The sequence below is a fragment of the Schistocerca serialis genome, chromosome 1 (genome assembly GCF_023864345.2).
Source record: "Schistocerca serialis cubense isolate TAMUIC-IGC-003099 chromosome 1, iqSchSeri2.2, whole genome shotgun sequence".
In the NCBI taxonomy this organism is placed as follows: domain Eukaryota; kingdom Metazoa; phylum Arthropoda; class Insecta; order Orthoptera; family Acrididae; genus Schistocerca; species Schistocerca serialis.
The window spans coordinates 84865850-84879414 of NC_064638.1; the positions used below are offsets into that span (position 1 = coordinate 84865850).

At 43.6% G+C, this 13565-nt stretch overlaps 1 protein-coding gene across 1 annotated transcript in view; it reads left to right on the forward strand.

Moving 5' to 3' along the window:
* The window catches only part of LOC126483196 (trypsin alpha-like), a 142544-nt gene extending 139823 nt beyond the window's left edge, over window positions 1-2721 (forward strand). Inside the window, exon 7 of the mRNA XM_050106712.1 lies at window positions 2551-2721. Within this exon, the coding sequence (XP_049962669.1) occupies window positions 2551-2694 (144 nt within the window). The 3' untranslated portion in view covers window positions 2695-2721. The remainder of the gene's footprint in view (window positions 1-2550) is intronic.
* The last annotated feature ends 10844 nt before the right edge of the window (window positions 2722-13565 follow it).

The following is a 13565-nucleotide window of genomic DNA, read 5'->3' on the forward strand; positions in this document are numbered from 1 at the left end:
AATACTAAGAAACAGAAATAACTCTCTCTGACTGCGTTGTCTTCTGACGTGTGTTTCAGGCCGTGGCTGGTATCAACTCCCTGAACTCCAACGGCCAGAGGGTGCGCGTATCCCAGCAGGTAGTGCACCCAGACTACGCGGACGTTGAGTAAGTGTCACAGACAAATTCTATATTAGCTGTTATCAAAAACTGTGTGGGATGGATACGTTATAGCCTGTTATTCTTGGCGGTACTGTTATTAAGAATATGACTTACAGTTATAATAATGAGTTGGTCTTGATTACTAAGAGGTATCCTCGTGTGAAGTTTGCAAATGGTTTTCATTCTTCAGTGGAGTTTTTATCCTCCATTACCGAATGCGAGATCCCTGTCATTTAGACTTATAACAATCGTTAATGATAATGAGGGTGGAGATTGTCGCTCTGTCTTTCAGGATACAGGACTTTGTTTGGGGTACATTGTATGACCACAAGCTACGTACCAATATGACGTACGTACTCATGTCTGCAATAATGGTTTTTCAACTGACGATGGGTGTTTAATTTGATTTGTCGTTTGTTCTACAGTAATGTCGCCATCAACGACATCGCCGTCTTCCTGCTGCAGTCCAGCTTTTCTCTGAGCGGCAACGTACAAGCCATCTCGCTGCCCACCGCTGGATCCGTCCCCAGCAGTAAGTCAATCACCTCTTCCGGCATCATGGCTATTTATTAAAAAAAATGTGTGGACGCTGGAAATTCGTGATTATTTTACTCGTTTTCTCGTTACTTCTTCTCATGAATTTGTAACCATCAACAGGAATCAGAATTTTTCGTCCTCTTCTGCTAAAGCTGATTAAACTATGCGGAAACCCGTCATGCGATCACGTAGGGCACTACAAGAGGGTTTACGGCTAGACTTTGTTTTTTTACAGCTGGTTCGACGGCGACTCTGTCCGGCTGGGGCAGCGTCAGCACGGGTATCATACCTAACTACCCCGACATCCTGCAGTGGGTCGACGTCAGCATCATCAGCAACACCCAGTGCGCGCAGCTGCTGGGTAACAGTCCGCTCAACGATGAGAACATCTGCACCGGTCCCGTCAACGACGGTATCTCCGCCTGCTCGGTACGTAGCACAACACTGCAAGTCACATGAACGGTGGTGAACTAAGCGTATTAACCCTTTCGCGGATGCTAGGGCAGTCCAGCCTGCGAGACCGGATGGAGGGTCCAAGATACTTTGCCGCTGTAAGGTGTATCCACTGGAGGCTAACCACATGTTTCAGCGCTCTAGAACCATAAAATCAATATCACATGGTACTTAGTCACAGTGGTTCCTATGTTTGGTAAACACGAAATAGAATATCATATGAGGAGCACCGGAACAAAACCCGATATATCCACTTTTGCTGTATTCGCGTCTTTGAGCTGTAGTGGGGAGATACGGGAGTAATAATACATGCTGCCACAAAATAATTTTCAGTACAACGCGACATCAATTGCTTTATGGTGTGTTTCTTCTTTTTATATCTTCTGGAGCCATTTAGAGATCACTATTTGTTACTCTCTGTACTAAAAGCAAATGCGGATTTATCGGTTTTTGTTCCGGCGCTCCTCGTATCTAATGCAAGCATTCTGTTATGATTTTATCCCGGGCTGAGAAAAGTGATAGGAACTTTTATATTTCTGGTTGGAAATTTTTGTAACTGGAGATTTACATTAGCAGTATACGTGCCTGTAATCTATTATTGCAACATTATTTGAAACATCAGATACGTGAGTTGCTTAGGATAATTTATGCCGTGTCACGTTATATCTGTTTGTATTATGTGTGCTTTGTAGATTTGGCGATCAAATTACGGTTATTTGGCCGAGCATGCCGTTTTCTGTTCCACGCACCCAAGAGTGTACGTATTTTGGTGCACTATTGGCCGTTAGTGGCATCTGATACGTCAGTTCATTAGGTTAACTCATGCTCTTCAGGTTATATATGTTTGTGTCACTTTTCTGTAGTACGTTAGGAAATAAAATTGTACGTGTTCGATGGAATCGTGTGCAGAAAGGAAACATGAGCAGGTGAAAGCTGTAGCGCTTTCCGTCATAACAAAGAAATGCTGTTAAAGACCGTGTTGGGATCAAGAGGAGTCGCCAATCTAATGAGTATGTTTACCTCCTCCTGCACCGAACCGTCAGGCCTTTCTGACTGCTGGGCGTAAGTGAATGGCCTTAGCGATCAGTCCGCTCTATCTGCCCATATCTACCTTAGCAGGTGCAATATTAATAAGATGGTTTTGTTCACTATTTCGTCAGCATACGCTAGAGTTTCAACAAGAGACTTCTTTGTGATATACGGTCTGTTAATTCCGAGTGAAACGAGTGATCAGTCTGAGAGCTGCCTTACAGACCAACTGAAATACTGAAGTTTCATTGCCTCCGCTATGTATGAATGTTCGGAGATCAATAAATGTGGAGCAGCTGGTAATTAAGACGTTCGCATATGTTGTACGGTGCAGTGTGTGTCGTAGAACGAGAGTGGGTGTACTGACCACGTGGCTTTGTTTTCTGCAGGGAGACTCCGGCGGACCTCTGGCCCAGGACGGAGCCCTCATCGGAGTCGTGTCTTGGGGCATCGTGCCCTGCGGCTCTGCTGGAGCGCCTTCCGTCTTCACCAGGGTATCTGCTTTCTTGGACTTTGTCAACCAGTACGCCTGAATACGTCGTGCTGCAACTGTAATCTGATCTGAGACTCGAGTAATAAAAATACTCTAAAAATTTCTCTACATTCTTCGTTATTGTGTGCCGTTTAATCCCCAATTCTCCTACGTTGTTGTTTGAAACAGGGAAACACATCCGGTTTCGGAATGAAACCACATACTTCACTTTTATGTTAACTGCAAAATTGTATTACGATATCTTCTGCTGACATTTTCTTCCTGTCTCCATTAGTTTCAATTCACACTGCAAAATAAGTTTGGCATGACTCATCTAAAACATACTTCTTATATGCACTAATGGATGGGAAAGCAGCCAGCAACAAAAAACTTTACAAAAGCTGTATTGTATTGCCACGAGGGGTTCTGGTAGATATACCCATTTTCAGACGGCTACATACGTTTACTGCAGCTGTAGCTGAACAGACGTTCTTCGGGGGGGGGGGGGGGGGGGGGGGCAGGAGCGGATGACGGGCTGCTCACCGACGTAATAATCTAGTAACACACGGTTAGCCAGCCACAAACGGTTACGGTAATAAAATAAAACTTCGTTAAAGGCTATCTGTTCTCCATTAACAATACTTAATTGAAGAGAGAATAGAGATGAACATAAACATCATTTCCGCCCTTTTTATTGCTCATGATAACCACACATTGCATGTTGTATCACCATACAGCGCGACCTTCAGAGGTGGTAGTACAGGTTGCTGTACACACCGGTACCTTTAATACCCAGTAGCACGTCCTCTTGCATTGATGCATGCCTGCATTCGTCGTGACATACTATCCACAAGTACATCAACGCGCTGTTGGTGGAGACTGTCCCAATTCTCAACGGCGATTAGGTGTAGATCCTTCAGAGGGGCTGGTGGATCACGTCGTCCACAAACAGCTCTTTTTCAATCTATCCCAGGCATGTTCGGTAGGGTTCATATCTGGGGAACATGCTGGACACTCTAGTCGAACGATGTCGTTATCCTGAAGGAAGTCATTCACAAGATGTGCACGATGGCTGCTCGAATTGTTGTCCATGAAGACGAGTGCCTCGCCAATATGCTGCCGATATGGTTGCACTATCGGTCGGGGGATAGCATTCACGTATCGTCAAGTCATTAGGCGCCTTCCATGACCACCAGCGGCGTACGTCGGTCCCTCATAGTGCCACCCCAAAAAAATAGGGAACCTCCACCTGGACAGCGTGTCTAAGGCGTTCCGCCTGAGCGGGGACCCTCCAAACAGGTCTCTGACGATTGTCTGGTTGAAAGCATACGCATCAGTGAAGAGAACATTATGCCAATCGTGAGTGGTCCATTCGGAATGTTGTTGGGCCAATCTGTACCGTGCTGCATGGTGTTGTGACTTCAAAGATGGACCTCGCCGTGGACGTCGGGTGTGAAGTTGCGCATCATGCAGCCTATTGCGCACAGATCGAGTCGTAACACGACGTCCTGTGGCTGCACAAAAATCATTATTCAACATGGTGGCGTTGCAGTCTGGGCTCCTCCGAGCCATAATCCCTAGCTTGCGGTCATCCACTGCAGTAGTAGCCCTTGGGCAGCCTGAGGGGGGCATGTTACCGACAGTACCTGTCTCTCTGTATCTCCTACCTGTATGTCCGAAGAACATCGCTTTGGTTCACTCCTTGACGACTGGACACTTCCCTTGTTGAGAGCGATTGAACCGCGGTATTGACCGTCTATGTATGGTTGAACCACAGACAACACGAGGTGTGTACCTCAATCCTGGTAGAATGACTGATCGGCTGTCAGATCCCCTCAGTCTAGTAGGCGCTGCTCATGCATGGTTGTTTACGCCTTTGGGCGGCTTTAGTGACATCTCTCAACAGTCAAAGGGACTCTGTCTGTGATACAGTATCCACAATCAACATCTATCTATCTTCAGGAGTTCTGGGAACCGAGGTGATGCAAAACAATTTTTTTGATGTGTGTATTTTCTTTAAGAGTGCCGGATGTGGCCCCACATTGGCTTTGTTGTTATTTCATGCTGCATGGTAGGACGGCAGCGAGTTTCCTTCCAGGACAGTTCTAATATGCAGGGTGGTCCATTGATAGTGACTGGGCCAAATATCGCACGAAATAAGCATCAAACTAAAAAACTACGAAGAACGAAACTCGTCTAGCCTGAGGGTAACCAGATGGCGCTATGGTTGGCCCGCTAAATGGCGCTGCCATAGGTCAAACGGATATCAACTGTGTTTTTTAAATAGGAAACCCCGTTTTTTATTGCATATTCGTGTAGTTCGTAAATAGATATGAATGTTTTAGTTGGATCACTTTTTTTCGCTTTGTGATAGATGGCGCTGTAATAGTCACAAACGTATAAGTACATGGTATCACGTAACATTCCGCCAGTGTGGACGGTATTCACTTATGTTAAACTGGACTGTTTACCAGTTGCGGAAAAGGTCGATATCGTTTTGACGTATGGCTATTGTGATCAAAGTGCCCAACGGGCGTGTGCTACGTATGCTGCTCGGTATCCTGGACGACATCATCCAAGTGTCCGGACCGTTCGCCGGATAGTTACGTTATTTAAGAAAACAGGAAATGTTCAGCCACATGTGAAACGTCAACCACGACGTGCAACAAATGATGATGCCCAAGTTGGTGTTTTAGCTGCTGTCGCGGCTAATCCGCACATCAGTAGCAGACAAATTGCGCGAGAATCGGGAATCTCAAAAACGTCGGTGTTGAGAATGATACATCAACATCGATTACACCGGTACCATATTTCTATGCACCAGGAATTGCATGGCGACGACTTTGAATGTCGTGTGCAGTTCTGCCACTGGGCACAAGAGAAATTACGGGACGGTGACAGACTTTTTGCATGCGATCTATTTAGCTACGAAGCGTCATCCACCAACAGCGGTAACGTAAACCGGCATAATACGCACTATAGGGCAACGAAAAATCCACGATGACTGCTACAAGTGGAACATCAGCGACCTTGGCGGGTTAATGAATTGTGCTGCTGATTTCCTACGTAATGTTCTACCGATGTTACTACAAGATGTTTCAGTGCTTGACAGAATGACGATGTACATCCAACATGATGGATGTCCGGCACATAGATCGCGTGCGGTTGAAGCGGTATTGAAATGCATATTTCATGACAGGTGGCTTGGTCGTCGAAGCACCATACCATGGCCCGCACTTACACCGGATCTGACGTACCCGGATTTCTTTCTGTGGGGAAAGTTGAAGGATATTTGCTACCATGATCCACCGTCAACGCCTGACAACATGCGTCAGCGTATTGTCAATGCATGTGCAAACATTACGGAAGGCGAACTACTCGCTGTTGAGAGGAATGTCGTTACACGTATTGCCAAATGCAATGAGATTGATGGACACCGTTTCGATCATTTATTACATTAATGTGGTATTTACAGGTAATCACGCTGTAACAGCATGCGTTCTCAGAAATGATTAGTTCACAAAGGTACATGTATCACATTGGAACAACCGAAATAAAATGTTCAAACGTACCTACGTTCTGCATTTTAATTTAAAAAGCCTACCTGTTACCAACAGTTCGTCCAAAATTGTGATCCGTATGTTTGTGACTATTACAGCGCCATCTGTCACAAAGCGAAAAAAGTGGTCCAGCTAAAACATTCATATCTCTTTACGTACTACACGAATATGTAATAAAAAATGGGGGTTCCTATTTGAAGCCATCTAGTGGGCCAACCATAGCGCCATCTGGTTTCCTCGTTCAAGCTAGACAAGTTTGGTTCTTGTAGTTTTTTCGTTTGACGCTTATTTCGTCAGATATTTGGCCAGGTCACGGTCAATGGACCATAAAAAAAAAATAAAAATAAAAATAAATAAAAAACGTACAGCACTAACTTATTACGTAGGAGCTCGTGGATCGAATCTCATAAAGTACTGCGATTTTTTTACCTCTAATTGTAATCAAAGAACGTTCATTATTATTATTTTTAATCACAAAAAAGAAAAAAAGGAAGTGAGGTGGTAAAGCACTTGCTTGCGAAAGGCAGTGGTCCCGAGTTCGAGTCTTGGTCCGGCAAAAAGTTGTAATCTGTCAGGATGTTTCAAATCCCATGTTCATTTAATAGTAAGTTCGGTGTCCTTTTTCCAGAGCATGTCCTGCTATAATGATTTATCAGGATACCATTGGCGGAAACACGTCTCTGTTCAATACCTCATAAAGTCTACCCAACATGTAACTTCCCGCATCTACATGGTATTCTGTATATTCTTAGAATACAAAGGTCTACATGATATTTCAGTGGGAGTTTTCGAATTTTTACTAGAAGCCTGAGGGCTGACATGGTTTCAGGCCTTTTTGGGGGACGGCTGATCTTTTCTCTTGCTGAGCCACACAAACGGCAGACAGTCAAGTTTCTTCTGCTAATGAGTCATGGGTGAAATAGTTTGTTTTGGCAATTTTCCTTCAAAACATTCCGTAAGTGGCTTAGTTCTCAAACAAAATTTTCGCGTCTTAAACGGCTTTGACTAGATGCACCAACGGTCCTCAGAACAGAATGAGTCTGTGATGGGGAATGGTAGCTGGTAGCGTGCAGATACTGGTCCGTGTGGATAAGTTTTCGGTAATCTCGGTGACGAAGGCACCCATTTTATTTTCAGCAGACAAGGATATTTAGGAATGACAAACCACCAGCTGTATCTACGTCCACTGTGAACTTAATGTGGTCATGGATATCGTTTATGTGGTCCAAGAACTCTTCCAGCTTTTCGGGTCTGTGAATCTGGACAACAAATGTGTTGTCGTCATAATGATAAAGTGAGTAGACATCCTGGTCGTAGTTTTGGATTGCATTGGCAAGGTGTCTCAGTTGTTGATAGTAAATATCAGCAGTGATGCCTACACCTCGGGGAAGCAATTCGTAGTACGCCACACTGTCGCTGTTCCACTAAATGCATTATATTGCCTATTGTGGATGCGAATAGGTCTTTGTACATGGAGTTGCTGTTTTGTTTGGGTTCAGTCATTCCTTTCTTTTCTTACGTTAGCACAAGGAAAACACTTCTCGTCACCAGGTTCGATAGAGGATGGGAATGGTCGGTCTTTTTTCACAAGGCAACTGATTACGAGAAAGCAGAGATGGGCATATGTTCACCTGCTGTCTTTTATGATTCTGACTTAGAGCATGCGGTACCTGTAACTAAGTTCTGAACCGTTCACGTGAACATGCAAATGTTGCGTGACGGTGGAATAATCACATACAATCGCATATGTGAGTTCTCGAGTACAATGACGTGGATCATTGTGGATTAGCGCGTTAAACGATCTTCATTAAACCTCCTGAACGAAGAGTGTAACAAATGTCAAGTGATCCTCCTTAAAACGGTAAAACCATTTTCTTGTCGTACTCTGTCCAGTAGCATTATCCTCCTACGACAGTGCAAATGTTTTCGGCTGCCGCTGCTGCTGTCATCCGTCTATTGAATTCAATCACAAGAATATGTCGGAAATGTTCCGATTTCTCTACTTGGCACTCCACTCACTACCTCCAAACGAGAAAATGGTAATTGTAAACTCAAATAGCAACAGTGAATTAAAAATAAAAAATGGCACTTGATAAATGGCAACCGCAACATCAGCATGCAAAACAAAAAGGCTTCATTCGTATGCACCAAACTAATAATTACAGATTTAGTTATTTTCTAACAGACTAAATAGTAACCCAGTACCCACGAACACCACCCTGTTAAAAGTCTCTCTCTATATCTCCCTCCCTCCCTCCCTCCCTCTCTCTCTCTATCTATCTCTCTCTCTCTCTCTCTCAGCCGGCCGGAGTGGCCGTGCGGTTCTAGGCGTCACGGTCTGGAACCGAGCGACCGCTCGGGCATGGATGTGTGTGATGTCCTTAGGTTAGTTAGGTTTAATTAGTTCTAAGTTCTAGGCGACTGATGACCTCAAAAGTTAAGTTGCATAGTGCTCAGAGCCATTTGAACCATCTCTCTCTCTCTCTCACACTCACTCACTCACTCTCTCATACACACACACACACACACACACACTCACACACACACACACACACACACACACACACACACACACACACACACAAAGAATATTAAAGTACATACAGTCACTACAACACAAAGAAATGGCAAACGAAAAACAATGAAAGTTGTCAACACCGCGCACTGTAAACACGGCAAACCAAAATACAGTGAACAGTGGAAGTGAGATATTAAGTTTAAACGTTTTCATAAATACTAAAAATCAGATAATCTTCCGTAAATAGATGGTCCACCCTACTAACATTCAATGACCTAAAACATATTATTTGATTTAATTGTTGGCGTAGGAAAATGTACAGATACAATGCGTTAGAAATAATCTGGACGAGACATTGATGCGTGTAAACGTAATAATAGAAACGTTTTCAACCTTTAATAAGACATTTGGTCTGAAGATAGCTTACTGCACGCCGTTAGCAGCAGTCAGCTTAATGTGCTTGCACACGAATCGACCAGTACGTGTCGGTAAGTAGCGCGACCCCGTGGGTTGCTTAAGAAATCATCTTGTGGTGTGGTAGCTCTCCTCATTGTGTACGCTTGATGGAAAATATTGGAGGAGAGCTCCACCTTATGTGAGACACCGGTGACCTGAATTACGCGAAATTTCTCTCGAACGCAACTTAGGCCTCTGAAGTGGCCACTTCGCTGCGCTTTTGTGGCGCTTATCACACGCCAGATTAGATTACAGCAGGCAGGACGGCTTCTCAAGTTTGAGCTGAATGGTCGACTTCCTGAGCGTGACTTTGGCTATATACTGTGATTTTCTGCAGCCAATATTCAAATCAACATATTTTCTACGCTGATGCGCATTAACGTCCTGCGCTAGCACCGTCATTAGAGACGAAGTAAGAGCTGCCCTTTAATACACAGTCAAAATAGCTTCCTTTCCGAAGAATTTGTGTGATGTCGCAGTTAAAAAATTTAGTTAAAAAGTAGCCTATATGAAAAACTGATCGTTACTGACGATGTAAAATGACTTTAGTCTTTTCAAAAAAATGGTTCAAATGGCTCTGAGCACTATGGGACTTAACAGCTGTGGCCATCAGTCCCCTAGAACTTAGATCTACTTAAACCTATCTAACCTAAGGACACCACACACGTCCATGCCCGAGGCAGGATTCGAACCTGCGACCGTAGCGTTCGCGCGGTTCCAGACTGAAGCGCCTAGAACCGCTCGGCCACTCCGGCTGGCTCGTCTTTTCAAACCCACCGGTACCTAGACCCACAAAATTTATGTTCCTGTGTTTTCTGGAATAGTTTTTAATCTTTAATTAAAGTCTGGAAATATAAAAGCTCCTCAGTTGCAGGTTTAGACAACGTGCCAGTCTGCTTCGTAGTAATATGAGGCTACTCTTTTGCTGTAATAGCAGAGGTGACTGAACGTGTTACGCTCTGCACAAAATGCCGTTAGCGATGGTGGGTTGTGCTCATGCGTGTCTGCTCAACATCCACTAACAGTTCACCGACAGGGGGTGGGAGTGGGGGTAGGATGTTGTGTGACACGCTTAAATTACTTTCCTTCCACGGGAAACAAAATATTGAACGTTACCTGCCTAGTATTGTTTCTTTAACTTTCGCCTTTGAGGAGAGTCACTGGTATACCAAGGATCTTATTTATCTCACATAAACACTTCCCGTGTGACAATACCATTATTGACCCAATGTGGCTTCCGACGTACTCGTTACTGGAAAAATATTCATGGACTCATCAGCCGCACGTACCTACTTGTAACATTGGAGAGTCCAGACGACACCCCCGGGATAACAAGGCCGTCCAGCAGTGTTAGTGACGTCACACTAAGCGGCCCATAGCCGACGCAGCAGTCCACGGACACCTCCGTACAGACGCGCCTGATGCTAACGATCTTCTGTCCGTCATACAGAAAGGAGCGAACTATAATTCGAACCAAAGACCAAATTATATATATTCTTGTAAACAGCATAAAGGTTCATAACGAAATACCGATTACATATACGGGCAGGAATAAGTTTAATCGATTGAGGAACTTTGCCACTATTTTATAATTGTCAGAACACTATTTAGCTTTAAAACTCGCATACAGGTGGTGACAAATGCCAACTGACAGCAGGACTTAACATTTTCAAGCTATTACACTCAAAGTAAATTATCTTAAACACTGTCATACATAGCAAAACCCTCACAACTTTCGTTTACAATAAGGTAACAAGAGTTCGCTTTATCTCATAAAACACATGACTATTGTGAATTTACTCATATGTTCATGGTGACAGCTCTTTTCAAGAATTTTTACAAGTGTATCCCCAGTAATAAAGAATGGAAACAAAAGATAGATATCAAATATTCTCCTTTTAACATAGACATCACTGAACACAAGATTCTGTCTTGCACTGTGGTACTAAGGGACTGCTCTTTCCTTTAAGAAAAGCCTGACAATTTGAAGTTCACTCTGCTATTGAAGATATACTTCTTGAAACAATATTAAAAATGTTATGAAAGGTAAGGAAATGAAAAACAACCAAGTGCATTACATGTAAGAATGTGAGCAAAAGGCTGAGGCTCTCTTTACTTGCCATTTTCAATCTCTCTACAGCTTTTCCACGTAGAAATCACCAACTGCAAGTCTCATTATTGCTGTCAGTTACTAACAAAGTGCTTTTCTATTTATAAAACCTGACAATTTGATGTTCATTCTGGTACTGAAGATAAACAAGCCCATATATGTAATCGGTATTTCTTTATGAACCTTTATGCTATTTATAAGAATATATATAATTTGGTCTTTGGTTCGAATTATAGTTCGCTCCTTTCTGTATGACGGACAGAAGATCGTTAGCGTCAGGCGCGTCTGTACGGAGGTGTCCGTGGACTGCTGCGTCGGCTATGGGCCGCTTAGTGTGACGTCACTAACACTGCTGGACGGCCTTGTTATCCCGGGGGTGTCGGTCCAGAGCACTTTTGACGTGTAGTCAAGAAAGGTACTCCATGAGATAGATGTTCCTGTGAACACACCGAAGAAATGGTTCTAACAGGTGTAGCTGCTAGCGCATACCAGTGGTCCTGCATTGAAATGACGAGTAGGTTGAGGTACTAAGGCCCGTCTAATGCTATTACAATACAGGAAAGACGACGCGGGGAGGTGAAACCATTCTTCTCTCAAAGCGACGCGCGTCAGGTAACATCGCTGGCCGCTGCTGTAACCCAGTGATGGCGTCAGTTTCGACAAGATAAAAGTATTCCCAAAAAACAATTTTCATCGTGTACCGTGGATAGCTCTGGGTCTGTATGATTTGGAGTGCCTATACCGTCAGATGTTTACTGGTCTGGGCACTTTGAGATGTGGCCTGCTCTTGACTATGTTGTGCGCAACTATTGCTCGTTCACTCTGGTATGAATTTGCAGTCACCAAATATTTGTTCAACTAGCAAACGCGTCAGCCAATCTACTTCGCCTCTTCTCGTTCGGATCCCACCTGCAACTAGCTGTACTACCACATCACGTGTCGGGGTCGTGTACACTCGTTCACATACATTTAATGAATACGGTGACAGGCGACGCTCTTCATCATATCTTGTTCATTTCTTGTGTGGCAAAGGCTGCGAAGGGCAATGTGCCGTGTAGAGGTACTCGACCTCCTCACCGACTTGGTTACTTATCAAATCAAGAATCTGCACACACGATTCACAGAAAAGAGCATCATAAATCATTTACTATCTGTGCATCTGTGTTACGTTTCAGAAGAATCAATGTTTGTATTATTATTTCATTATCTTGAGCTTTTCCTCATTACAGAGGCTTATCTCCAACATAATAATTTACTTGGAAATTACAATACAAACAATAAACGTTCTTCAACTATATTTGTCAAAATATTTCTCCAGGTGTTTCGATCTTGTGTGTCTTCTTCCTCTGCGCCCATTCTCCTCATTGTGTGCTGTACATTAAGGAGCCAGGTGGTCATAGGTCGTCCTCTTCTTCTTCTCCCCTCTGGTTCCCACTCCAGTTTCAATTTTGGTATTTTGGCTTCCTCCATTCGTCGTACATGCCCGTACCATTGTAATTTCTTCCTATCCATTACGTCTTATATTCTTTCTTTTATTTCCATTCTCCTTATTACTTCGGTGTTCCTTATCTTTTCTTTCCTGGAGATTCTTGCCGATCTTCTCCAAAAATCCATCTCTAGAGCTTGTAATTTTTTAATGTGCTTCATGTTAATTGTCCAGGTCTTCGTTCCATACAGAACCACACTCTCTAATATGGATTTGTATATTAATTTTTTAGTTCTGCTCATTACATTCCTGCTCCATAAGACTAAGTTAACCATCCCAATGACCCTCCGTCCGCTACTAATTCTTTTATTGATTTATGACTCTGATTTTCCCTCGATTTCTAAAATGGATCCCAAATAACTGAAAGTGTTTATCTTTTTGATTTTCTTTCCTTCAGTGTATAGCTCATCTGAATCATTAGTCAAGTATTCTGTTTTTTGGTAATTAATCTTCAAACCCCAAGTTTTGTATGCTACGGCTAGTTGATTGCACATATACACTCCTGGAAATTGAAATAAGAACACCGTGAATTCATTGTCCCAGGAAGGGGAAACTTTATTGACACATTCCTGGGGTCAGATACATCACATGATCACACTGACAGAACCACAGGCACATAGACACAGGCAACAGAGCATGCACAATGTCGGCACTAGTACAGTGTATATCCACCTTTCGCAGCAATGCAGGCTGCTATTCTCCCATGGAGACGATGGTAGAGATGCTGGATGTAGTCCTGTGGAACGGCTTGCCATGCCATTTCCACCTGGCGCCTCAGTTGGACCAGCGTTCCTGCTGGACG